The 13346-nt window shown below is 37.9% G+C and overlaps 1 protein-coding gene across 1 annotated transcript; it reads left to right on the top strand.

Moving 5' to 3' along the window:
* The first annotated feature begins 446 nt into the window (after positions 1-446).
* LOC114668580 (chemerin-like receptor 1) lies at positions 447-12663 on the top strand. The gene is made up of 2 exons (XM_028824381.2): positions 447-610; positions 11239-12663. The coding sequence occupies exon 2, from the start codon at positions 11248-11250 to the stop codon at positions 12295-12297; it is 1050 nt and encodes a 349-aa protein (XP_028680214.1). The 5' UTR covers positions 447-610; positions 11239-11247; the 3' UTR covers positions 12298-12663.
* The last annotated feature ends 683 nt before the right edge of the window (positions 12664-13346 follow it).

The following is a 13346-nucleotide window of genomic DNA, read 5'->3' as shown; positions in this document are numbered from 1 at the left end:
GCTTAACGAAACAGTGGCCATATGAAAAACTGATGCAGCATACAAGTGTGGTAAATGCTAGAGTTTGTTATCACTAACAAAGGGGGTGCTTTGTGGCTTAAAAAACACAGTAGTTAAAAAAAAAGGAAGTACAATATACTATATGTGTTTTACAAAGTCTGGTACTTTCTCAGAATTTGAATACTGCACTCAGCTAAGGCAGATTACTTCTGGTAAGTAGCTCTGAACATTTTTGCTCAGGCCCTCTCTTATGGAAACAGCATATGGGTAGGAAAATGATGTTCAAGGGGATCAACACTCCGTCAAAAAGTATTTCGCTTTGACTTCAGAACACTGCACTAGTGGTTGGGCACCTGCCACAATCTCATCTAGGGGGCCCCCATTGGGGTCTTAGTCAGCAGATGATAAATGCCTGTAAACTGCATTATTAGATAACGGAGTACGGAGAAAGACCTGTGCTTTCTTTCATCACTTTTAGTACACAGGAGGCCACCGCCTACGTCCTCTTATTTTTTACTTGATTTAACCATTTTTTTATGATTTGGTGATGAAGTGGTTTTGAGGTAAGGCAAACAGGACATTTCAATCAAGCATCTGTCACCCTGTTCAAGTGAGTATTTCCATTGAAAAATACAGTTAAAATTATAAACTTTTATATTCATTGATTTAACTTATTGTCTTGTTATAGGTATTGTAAAGATGTGTTTCAAAGGCAAGAAAGACTTCATTAATCAGATTTTTTAATATCATATTTCACTATAACTGTATATTTACACGGTGGCACAGTGGTAGCGCTGCTGCCTCGCAGTTAGGAGACCCGGGTTCGCTTCCCAGGTCATCCCTGCGTGGAGTTTGCATGTTCTCCCCGTATCTGTGTGGGTTTCCTCCCACAGTCCAAAGACATGCAGGTTAGGTGGATTGGCGATTCTAAATTGGCCCTAGTGTGTGCTTGGTGTGTGGGTGTGTTTGTGTGAGTCCTGCGGTGAGTTGGCACCCTGCCCAGGATTGGTTCCTGCCTTGTGCCCTGTGTTGGCTGGGATTGGCTCCAGCAGATCCCTGTGTTCGGATTCAGCGGGTTGGAAAATGGATGGATGTATATTTACAGTACAATGAAACATAGGAATAACATTATAAATTCAAACAGGTACCAGAGAGTACAAAACTAAGACTGTATCTACCAAAGGGACAAAGTGACTAAAAAATGGACGTTTTTAGCACTTCTTCCAAGAAATTATGATTACAAACAATGGGGGGGGGGGGGGGTTTGAGCCTTTCAATCATATGTGCTGGAACTGTACGGCTGTCTCTGTGGACTCCTAAAAAAACAGTCAAAAACGTTCTTGTTTAGCCCGACTTTTGCTTAGAGTCTTATTGTTATTAATTTTTATTTTTTATTTCATTTCTTTCATTTTATTTTAATTTACTTAATGTGTTTGTTTGGTTTTACTCTATTGTGTATCTTAATATGTCTATGTCTTGCCAAGCATCTTTTTCTTTATTTTTTTTCTTTTATTGTGCTTTGTGACTTCCTGTCTGTGTAAGGGTACTTTATAAATAAATTTTACTTACTTACTAAATAAAAAAATACAAAATGTTATCTTTTGCAATCATTAAATCTTTCAATCTGTCTTTGCTCACACAGTGTCAACGCATCGATTTATATCAGTTTTGTTAAACACTAAAAAAGGTCAACTTTTGCAAAGGTGTTTTTATTGTTAGTATGTTTTAAGAGGAGCTGGCCTGGTGGTGTAGTGGTTAGCAGTCCTGCCTCATAGATCCAACGAGTTACATTCAAACGCTGTGCCTGGCTGCTCACTGTCGGTGTGCACTTTCACATTCTTCCTGTGTCTGTGGAAGGTCCTTCACCTGGTGCTCCAGTTTTTACCCACACATGAGGGTTATGCTAATTGAAGACTCAGTTCTGGGCCGTGTACTGCAGTGGTGAGCGTGTGTGTGGTAACAGATGAGACGGGGTCACAAGTCGGGCCCTCACACTATAAAAAGGGTATGACATTTCATTTGTATGGTCTGCCTTTTTTTTTTACTTTTTAATTATAAACATAATAAAATAATTTAAATAATAATAATAGTTTCTTCTTCTGTAGCAATTCCCATTTTTATATGGGGCTACTATTTTTTACTGCTATTATTTTTCAATTTATTAGTAATTAACAATCTGGGGCGGCACGGTGGCGCAGTGGGTAGCGCTGCTGCCTCGCAGTTGGGAGATCTGGGGACCTGGGTTCGATTCCCGGGTCCTCCCTGCGTGGAGTTTGCATGTTCTCCCCGTGTCTGCGTGGGTTTCCTCCGGGCGCTCCGGTTTCCTCCCACAGTCCAAAGACATGCAGGTTAGGTGGATTGGCGATTCTAAATAGTGTGTGCTTGGTGTGTGGGTGTGTTTGTGTGTGTGTGTGCCCTGCGGTGGGTTGGCACCCTGCCCGGGATTGGTTCCTGCCTTGTGCCCTGTGTTGGCTGGGATTGGCTCCAGCAGACCCCCGCGACCCTGTGTTCGGATTCAGCGGGTTGGAAACTGGATGGATGGATTAATAATCTGAATAATAATAATTGATACTTTAATAAGTGTGAATAATAATAATAGCAGTAATTGATCATTTAATAAGTAATCTAGCAAGCACTAATAATTATTTATATAAGAAGTAAATGTTTAAATTATAATAAAAGTAATCATTAATTGGGGGGGGGTAAATGTTAAAATTATACAAATTTATTGTCTGTCTGTATGCCTGCATTGTTATCACTCTTTAATTTAATATTGTTCTTTATCAGTATGCTGCTGCTGCTGTATGTGAATTTCCCCTTGGGATTAATAAAGTATCTATCTTATCTAATCTAATAATATTTTTAATGCATTAGAGCAATCTAGACGACAACAGGCCATTCAGCCCAACAAAGCTCACCAGTCCTATCCACTTAATAGTTTTAAAAAAGCATCAAGTCCAGTTTTGAAAGTCCCTGAAGTCCTACCACACTACTTGGTGTCTTATTCCAAATTAAATAATAATGTAACAGCATTGAAAACTTGCATCAGCCTGGGAATGAATCACCAAAGGAGTGAACTGGCATTCCATCATTCAAATGTACGGCTTCAATGCCAATCGTTTAGGAGAAAAAGGGGAAGCCTGCCAAAGCAGAATAAGAATATCAGCTAGTGCGGCAACTACGAGTGATTCTTCCAAGAAGGGCGTGCTGCCTAAAAGAGTGCTATAAAAACGGCAAGAATCCACCGGCACTGGTGAGTACCGCAAATAATAATTAATAATGAATATAATAATAATTAATAACAACCAATATAACCAATAACTGAAATATTAGTAACTTGTTGTTTGAATAATAACAGCAACAAATAAATAATAATTAAATTGCCAAAAAGAGAAAAATACATGAAGCATGAACATCCAGCATCATCCTAACTCCACCCACTTCTGACGCCACGCCCACCCACTTTTGAAAGTTTTCAGCGAATTTAACAGACACAACTAAGCACACGGGCGGCCCCGCCCCCGAGACGTCTCACTGGTCAACTTTTTTTTTTTGTAGACTAGCCGTACTGAAAGTGTTTCTTTCATGACCCAAAACAGTGGCTTACCTGTGACACACGATGAACTGAATGCTGCACTGCATACGGCTTTGTCTTGGCGGCCGGCATTGAGCCTTGTAGCTGGCGCGTGGCGACACACGGCGGCATGTGGCGTTTTTCCCGCGCGCGGTATTTGACGGCCACGTGTCTCACAGTAGACGCGATTTTGCCCGCAGCTCCGGACGGTTTTACGTCGCACTGAGACCTTCGTCGGTTGTTTTCGAAGGAGTTTATTATCCATTTTGCAGCTGCTGAAAGAATAACTGAGAATTTCAAAAGACAGGTCAGTTACCGGGTGTCGCGGGGCACTATACATTGGTCAGTTTTGTGTTGTAAAATGCATACCCCTGGTTTCCTTTATGATACTGTGCTTATTGCTTATTTACTGTTTCATACACATTCATGTTGCTTCTCGAACCGTGTTTTGCAATTCTCTTCTGACGAGGCTGGTGAACGATTGTGTGAAGTTTATTTTATGCAGCTGAATCAGGATTTGTGCGTTGATTTCGCGACTCTTCGTGCATTTTGTAACCCGCTTTTCCAGTTCGGTTCAGGGAGCCACTGGGCGAACCATTCAGAGCAGCCCTGCGCGGGGTGCCACCTACACCCGCACCCAGATCCCTTTACCCAAAGTTTGGGGCCTCTGTTACTAGACCGAACCAACCTGGACAATGCATGTATGTAATTTTTAAAAAGCACAGATTGTTGGGGGTTATCTCGGTTTTTAATCTAAAACTAGGTGTCTTCTGAAGGGCTGCTGGATTTGAAGAAGTAATTACGAGGTGTATGCACACCAAAAAAAAATCAACAAGTGGTTATTTGGGCTGAAGTGAAATCACTTACATGATCAGTACTATGTTTAAAAACCCAAATCTTTGCAAATTTTCAGACTTGAGGGAATCAAGAATCCCAATATAAGCAAGTACATTTCTCTTTTTTCATATTTTAGAGTTTTAAGATTTGTTTCAGAGTTGTTTCTTCTGATTACTTTATTGGTTTTATAAGTTGGCTTATAATGAGTGTGTTACTATAAATCTTTAGACGTACAGGCAGACTAAATATTTTGAACTCCAGTCTACCAAATAAACATACCTTTTATCCCTAAATGTACAAAGTCTGCATTTGTGTAATTCACAGTGTTCATAAGAAATGTAATGCAGTATACCCCATGTGGTAGAAGTACAGTACATAATAAACAAGGATAGTTGGGTCAGATATTTGAAATATCAAAATGTGTGCTTCAATTTTAAATGTTTAAAATGTAAAGTTTCTTGATTGTAATTGAAATTCGATCTTTTAAAGCTTTAAATACAGGTCCATAGGATCAAAATTACCATCATATTTATAATAAATTCTATAGTGATACAAGAAATGTATATGTTTTAAGTTTGTCATTTGTAAACTTCTAGGAGTGGAAGTTTTAGGGCTGGTACAACCATTAAAGGATAAGATATAAAAAATTGTATTATCCTATTCATGATCAGCAGCCTTGAAATAGCATGAAACGACTTCTCCCTAATCTGTTTTTTTCTAAGTTTTGTAAAAAGAAGTAATTTTGATTCCATGTATGCAATTAGTGGATGAACCCAAGGGGTTGGCGGTTGTGGCATGCACAAGTTCATCCATCCATCCATCCATTTTCCAACCCGCTGAATCCGAACACAGGGTCACGGGGGTCTGCCGGAGCCAATCCCAGCCAACACAGGGCACAAGGCAGGGAACCAATCCCGGGCAGGGTGCCAACCCACCGCAGGACACACACAAACACACCCACACACCAAGCACACACTAGGGCCAATTTAGAATCGCCAATCCACCTAACCAGCATGTCTTTGGACTGTGGGAGGAAACCGGAGCGCCCGGAGGAAACCCACGCAGACACGGGGAGAACATGCAAACTCCACGCAGGGTGGACCCGGGAAGCGAACCCGGGTCTCCTAACTGCGAGGCAGCAGCGCTACCCACTGCGCCACCGTGCCGCCTGCACAAGTTCAAGTCCTTCTTATCTTTTTTGCTGGAGATCACTATTGGTTTACTCTTCATCATATGGGAGTAATTTCTTGAAGAAAATGTGTTTCAAAATGGCATAAAAATTAAGATTTTTCAAGTCTAGAGGGCAAAAATTATGGCCGAAGCCCAAAAAGCTCAAAGTTCTGCCTAACTAGACATCAAGACAAGTTGAGCGGTATATGTGGGGGTTTTCTCATACCATCAAGTCAGGAGGTGCCTGACAAAAAAAAACTGAAGTGGTTTCGAAGTGTTCCTAAGTAATTTTTATGAACTTAACACATAGCTCATTTATATATACTTATTAGGTGACAGCATTAAGTGCAGTGAATTGATAGCTCAGTAAATGCAGCCTGCTGACCTCTCCTTAGGCATCACATTCTTAGAAAACATTACATGGGAATGGGAGATGGAAGTGTGGCACGATCTTGCATAGCAGTAATCAGAACAGCATAACGGATAAGAAATTGGACTCTGGGCAGGTAGATCTCGGTAACAGTAACCTACTTTTTCACCCTGTTTGTTTTCTAATTGTAAAACAGTTGTAGATTGTTTCTGTTCTTGAAAAATGTCTTGAGATGGTTTTTGCTGTCTAGAGGCACTATATAAAATAAATGGTGCTTCTTTGTTTACCGAATAGAATTTTTTTTTTGAAAAGAAGTAACTTTTTTGCTCTTATGAATGATGAATACAATTCATAAACCTATTTAATTTAATTCATGGGCACCGAGGACTAGATCCTGACCTGGAGCACTAAGCAGATATGGGTCCTGGAAACAACTGTAGCATCAAGAGCTGCACTGCGAGTCCCACTAGAGATAGATATTAATGTAAACATTAAGAGAAGAACTGGTTAACACTTGCATTTCTATCAGAAAAGATTAAGCAAGTCAGTAGATGGATAAATGTATGTGAAACATAGATTATATTTTATAAACATATAAGAAAAGCGTGGCCCCATGTGAAGGGGCTTTCTATTTGTGGGCTACTTCATTTTCCAGAGGTATTTATTTGCCACTGTTTCAGCACAACTTGGTGTCTGTGTGTGTGTGTGTATGTGTGTGTGTGTGTGTGTGTGTGTGTGTCTGTGTGTGTGTGTGTGTGTGCCCTGCGGTGGGCTGGCGCTCTGACCGGGATTTGTTCCTGCCTTGCGCCTTGTGTTGGCTGGGATTGGCTCCAGCAGACCCCTGTGATCCTGTGTTAGGATATAGCGGGTTGGATAATGACTGACTGTTTCAGCACAAACTGCATTCATTTGCACATTGTGAGCATACAGCCGGATGACTGGAGATGTTAATTATGCAGCATGAGTAACAGGAGATGTTTTTCATTGACGTTTTTGATATCCTTTTGTATGTCCATACCTGGTCATCACAGGCTTACATTCCATCAGAAACATTGTTATCTATTGTTATATAATTTCTCTTTGGAGTATTACTTTAAATACCTTGCTCTGACATGAAAAATACCCTTGACCAATGAAGTAAAGAGTGAAGACAGAAATTCACTTCTTATTAGAGAAGTGGTTGGAGTGAAATGTTTTTTCAGTTTTGGGAGTTATTCTTAACACAAACACAAGCCTATCTATTTTCTGATACTGCATGTCCTATTGTTCTTACATACATGTTATCTGTAGTTGTTTAAGCACAGTGGTGGATTTTACCTGACAGGTGCAAAGTCATCTTTTAAATGGAAAGCAAAGGGATAGTGAAGAGCTGCACTTAAAACTTCAGAATTTGAGTTCATTAAACCTTGTATTGAAAAGCCACAAAGAATATCCCATTTTGCAAAAAGAAAGAAACATACAATTGCTCATCGTTTCCTTTAATGGTCTGGTGTCCTATTCAAGATTGTGTCCTGCCTTTCACTGTGTGTTGCCAGGGCAGGTTTTGATTACAATGGAATTAATGAGTATATGTAGGAGCTTTAAGTATGTGTGATAAGTGAAATTATCAATATGCAGGAGGGGGCAATGGGCAGCGTCACCATATTTTATTTATAAATCCCTTCGCAGAGCATGCTTAAAGCAATCCATTTTATAAAGCATGAGTGCGGTTCAAAGTAGCAAGATAAAGAACAGCACAGATAAAAAAGATTCTGCATCATCAGGAAGATGGAGGTCATTTGCATTGCACTCAAGTCATGTCCAAGTGCAAAAGCCAGACTAGTCAGATTGAAAGAGGTTCTTATCAGTTAAGTGTAAAATTAGATGAATGTAGAAGATGTTCTAGAGTTTCTGACATTAAAACAAAAGATTTAAAGTAAAGTTAAGCATTGGTTTCATCATAACAAGGGTTTTTGTGTAAGCTTGGGTGTAACAGCTGGTGAAATGATGGTGGAGGTTAGAAATTTTACATGGAAGTGGGTCAAAAAGTAAGGAAAAGAGTAGGAGCCTTAACAATTGTCATATTAATACGGTGAGAAGCTATGGAAGGGGAAGCATTAAGTGGATTGATTCAGTCTTTAAAGAAATAGGCAAAATGTTTTCAATTTAAATAGGATGAAATATCTGATTTTTTCCAAAATGAAAGGATCTAGTCAATATTTTTGACAAAGAGAGTAGAACAGCCTTGTCTTCTTTTGATCACCTGAACTACGTAAGCACTTCAGTCTAGATTCAACAGTCTTGTTTGTAATGCCAGAGTGGTGAATCCCAGATTTCCTAATGGAGAGCTCAAATGACCACCATTTGAAATCTAGCCTTTTACCAAGTGTTTTGAGCTTCAGTGGTTTCTCACTTTACTGAGAATGTGAGCCATTCGTAGGAAGGAATGTAGTCTTCACAGTAACAGAATATGTGATTTGGGTCAATTTGGATATGTATGTCTGCAGTAGATGGAAAGGAGTAGGCACATTTAAGTAAATGATATGAGGCGTGGAGTGTTTGGTACTGAGTTGTCTTTTGGGATGGTGTTTCACCAGACAAATAGAAGAAACAGCAAAACAATACCAATGAAGATGCAGAAAGGTTCAGAGAGGGTAGAGTCTTTGTGGAAGCATAACAGAGATAATTTGCTAAATCCAAAATTCTACCACCTCATGAGTAGAAGAGTGAAACAACTCATTGAGGTGGAAATGGTTAAATACCTTTTGAATATTACACGTTGATATAAATAACTAGACAAAAACAGAGAGAAGCAGGAAACTTTGTAGCAACATGATCAAATGATCTGCAAGAAGGAATAGGAAGAGAAGTGAACAGCTCAGAGAGATGTTTAAAATAACAGCACACAAGTAGCTAGCTAGTGAAATGATAAATGTAAAAGAGGTTGGGTGGCAAGGTGAAAACAGTATAGTTATGATTAGGGGGTATGTTTCCTGCAAGACAGCGTTAGTCAATGTCAAATGTGGTGGATATTTAGACAGGTGGAAACAGGAACTGAGAATGAAAGATCATCGAGGTTTAGACAGAGAAGTGAAATTTAGCAAGGGTATGTTAACTACACTATATATGTGTAATACAAAGCTGTCATGTGTATGAGAAATCAGAGTAGGTTTGGGAATATGGTCACAGTTATCATGCTAATGTATCTGGATTGTGCCATTAGGTACAAGACACCATACTTTGCATTTGTTCTTTTTGCTCATTTTCTGGGCAGAAATGCTTTTTTTTTATGAAGAGTTTATACAACTTGATGTATATTGCAGAATATTGTTCTTTCCTTGCTCTGGCCCTCAACATACCTGTATTTGAATAAATATGTAATGGAAAAAATGGTCAGAAAATTAAAGGATGTGTGGATTTTGTGAAAGAATGGCATGAGTTGGATTGTGTTACAATAATTCTTTAAAAAAGTAAAAAATAAACATTTCTGTGTTAAATGGATGAATAATATAGTTAAAGTAGGTCCATTTATTATTTATCTGACTTATTTCAGAATAGGGTTTTCCCAGCAGCATTGCCCACAATTAAGAATCAACTAGAACAGAATGCCAGTTTAATCAAAATATGAGAAGTTATATGTAGTACCTAATGCAATACACAATACCATGTTCACAAACTGTACAAGACAATTTGTGGAAGTGCAAAACACAGCAAATACACACTGGTCATACCTCATTTAACTGTATATTAAATTAAGGAAGACAGAAGTTTTAAGATTTCAAGGTAAGGTAGTTCTCATTAATGATGGCACTAGAGAGAGGTGGCATATTACATGTTGATTAACACATGCAAGTAAGAATTTCACTATACTCTGAGCTTGTGGCAATAATGGCCATATAAACTCTAAAAACCTGACAAATGGAAAGTAGTAAATGTATGTAAGGAATCTCATTTTTTAAATCATGCATGTGGCAAATATTTTCTAAAGGCCTTGCATCCTACTTTACATGTATAAAATGTATCTCTTACTCACTCTCTCTATCTCTGAGTATGTATATTCAAAACTGCCTTTATAAGACTGATGACTTTGGAAACTTCAAAAAAGATACCATTAGAGTTACTTCTGATTTAAAAAAAATATAAATCATATCAGTTTCCATCGACAGATTTTGTTCAAAATCGTTGGAGTCTTAACATTGTTGGATTGTAATGAAAATGTCAGACTGTTCATGAGTCATATGCCACAGGCTTGCACACGAAAAGGTGACATAAACCGACACATAAGCAGACATCAAACCAATTGTGGTCATGTTTAGGTTTGCCTAAAATAAGAGTGGCAATGGTTTGCATGTTGATCAGCACAAGTAAGAATTTCACTGTACTCTGTACATGTGATAATAGTGACACTACAAACTATAAAGCCCCACTTCAGTACAATGTCTAGAGAAAGTAAAAAAGAGATCATGTTTAAAAAAATAAATGACCTCAGTATCAGTAAAGGTACTAAGGAAACATCAGTAACAAATGTTTGTTCAGAAACCTACCTTATTGTATCAGTATGCTGCTGCTGGATAATGTGAATTTCCCATTGGAATTAATAAAGTATCTATCTATCTATCTATCTATCTATCTATCTATCTATCTATCTATCTATCTATCTATCTATCTATCTATCTATCTATCTATCTATCTATCTATGTTATCTCAAATATAAATTCTTGGTCAAAATCAAATATTTAAAACTGCAGCTTTCAATTATTACACAAACATGCTTTTAATTAATATGTTACATTTTTGGAAGTGATTAAAGTTAGGGATGGGTTAGATTTAGTCAATAAAGCTAGCATCTTTCATTTTGAATGGTTTGTAAAGGGTCATTATTAATATGTTTTAGATGAATAAATAAAATGTTTCATAATTTCCTTTTACTTGCTTGTACTTTTAAAACGTAACTGTTACAAAATAGTGAAATGCAATCCCATCTTTAAATTGCTTTCCCATCACTGTGTAAGACATTTTACGTTTAAATATGTCTCATATGTTTTAAATTGATCCATGTATCCAATGTAAGTTGCATTTCTGCTTATTTGTTGCCTAGCATGTCAGTCCCAAGGGTGTTATTTAATGGTGCATATTGAAACAAATATCACAATTTATTTGCAAATATCAACAACACAGGTTTTTAGGTAGCATACTGTTTTCATAAAAGAAAACTGATCCTTTTTTGCCAAAGGCATACCATGTTTCATATCTGCTTCACAGTCTTTGGAAAGAAGAATGTAGCTGATTCTTGGTTTTCTGTTCACAGGGAAAAACAATGAGTGATTATGAGGATGCCTACAATGACAGTTATATGTCGTATGAGAATTATTCGCATTATGATGAAAAGGGGAAAGTACACGACTTTCCTCTAGACAAGGTAGACCAATTCGGTATAATTGTAGCTGTGCTATATACCATCATCTTTCTATTGGGAGTCTCAGGAAATATTTTGGTCATCTGGATTGCGGGATTCAAGATGAAGAAGACCGTCAATACCACCTGGTTTCTGAGTTTGGCCGCTGCAGATTTCCTCTTCTGCTTATTCATTCCTTTTAATGCTGTATATATGGCCTCTGGCCACTGGCATTTTGGACTAGCTCTTTGCAAGGTGATCTCATTTGTAATGTTTATCAACATGTTTTCCAGCATTTTCACCCTGACAATCATCAGCATCGATCGCTTCATCTCAGTCATCTTCCCTGTGTGGGCCCAAAATTATCGTGCTCCAAAAACAGCCTTTGTGGTTGTGGTCATTATTTGGTGTGTTTCCTTTCTTTTAAGTATTCCTTCTCTTGTGTTTCGCCAAACTATTTCTAAACGTGAAAAAATAAGCTGCTTCAACAATTATGGGGAAAATAAGCAGAAAGAAAAGAACATGATGATTGTCCTTATGATCCGTTTCATCTGTGGCTTTGTAATTCCTTTTCTACTTATAACTTTTTGCTATGTTGTTATTATATTCAAACTGAAAAAGAACCACATTGCAAAATCTTCTAAGCCTTTCAAAATTATGGGAGCCATTATCTGTTCTTTTTTTGTTTGTTGGGTTCCTTATCATATTTTCACCATCATAGAAATTGATCATCCAAAGTACAATATGAACATACTAAATATTGGAATACAATGTTCTGTACTTCTTGCTTCCAGCAACAGTTTCCTCAACCCTCTTCTCTACGTCTTTATGGGCAAAGATTTCAAGCACAAATTGCGACTGTCAGTTATCTCCAAGATGGAAAATGCAATGAGTGAAGATACGCATACCATGAGCAGGAAGTTTTCAAAAGCAACACTTTCATCTTATGATAAAGCATCTACTGCCATTTAAATGTTGAACCTAGACACTTTTACAAAAATTTCATGTGATAGGCTTTATAACTTACGTTTTTATTTTTATAAACTGTTTGGCCGTAGGTTTTCAGGAGTGAAAAAGCTTTCAAGAACCTGCCCTTCTATGCATTCAGCTGGTTACATAATTTTTTCTATCACATAGATAGAAAAAAATGAATTATATTGTACAACAGGTAGAAAGGCAATAATTGAAATGGGCAGATGTCCCTTCCTTTTCATACCAGGAATATATGTATATTCTGCAAATACTGAATGACACATAAATAAAATGCTGTTATGCTGATTAGGTGTACCAGACTATGTTTAATAAGCATGCTTAGTACTAAAAACACAGTCAGATATTTCATTGTGCACTACTTTGCATACTGTTCTGATGGAGTAAGAGCTAACTTTTTGTCATTTTGAGTGCATTGCATTATGTTGGCAATATAATCAGAAGGGACACAGTGTCCGTATACTACAGAAATAGATGATGCCCATTCAGTAGGGCTTTCACTACTTCACTAGCATTGACACTGCTGGCCAGTTTTCCAAACGACAGTGGAGTTCCAAGTATAGTAAACCTTGTTTTCAGTGTGATCCGAAATCTATGATGCCATCAGATATGTCATCACTTAGTGCATCTATCCTTGTATGTTGCAGTATTAAAGTCATGTACAGAGACACCTCTAGTACTGACACAGCCTAGAACCTAGAATAATGCACCCAGTACCAAAATGAAAACGCAGAATCTATGTTTTGTATCCTCTTAACTTAATCATGCTGTAACTGTGTGAGAAAACAATGCTGGTAGGTACATAAATGGATGTGACCAGTGTTTGGTTTGCAAACGTCAGTGGTTATAAAGAGGAGCCCACAAACATCAACAAGGCAAAGTCAACCAAGACAGCTGTCAGAAACTTATGGCATCAACCATTTCAAAAGAATGATCAGACCATACAACTAGCTGTAATAAGATAGTCACTCAAACCATAACAGCACTCAAAAAGTGGCCTTTTGAAAAATACAACAGTGACATTTGATTTT

The sequence above is a fragment of the Erpetoichthys calabaricus genome, chromosome 18 (assembly GCF_900747795.2).
Source record: "Erpetoichthys calabaricus chromosome 18, fErpCal1.3, whole genome shotgun sequence".
NCBI classification, from domain to species: domain Eukaryota; kingdom Metazoa; phylum Chordata; class Cladistia; order Polypteriformes; family Polypteridae; genus Erpetoichthys; species Erpetoichthys calabaricus.
The sequence above is the reverse complement of the archived record's forward strand: the minus strand, read 5'-3'. Positions and strand labels throughout refer to the sequence as shown.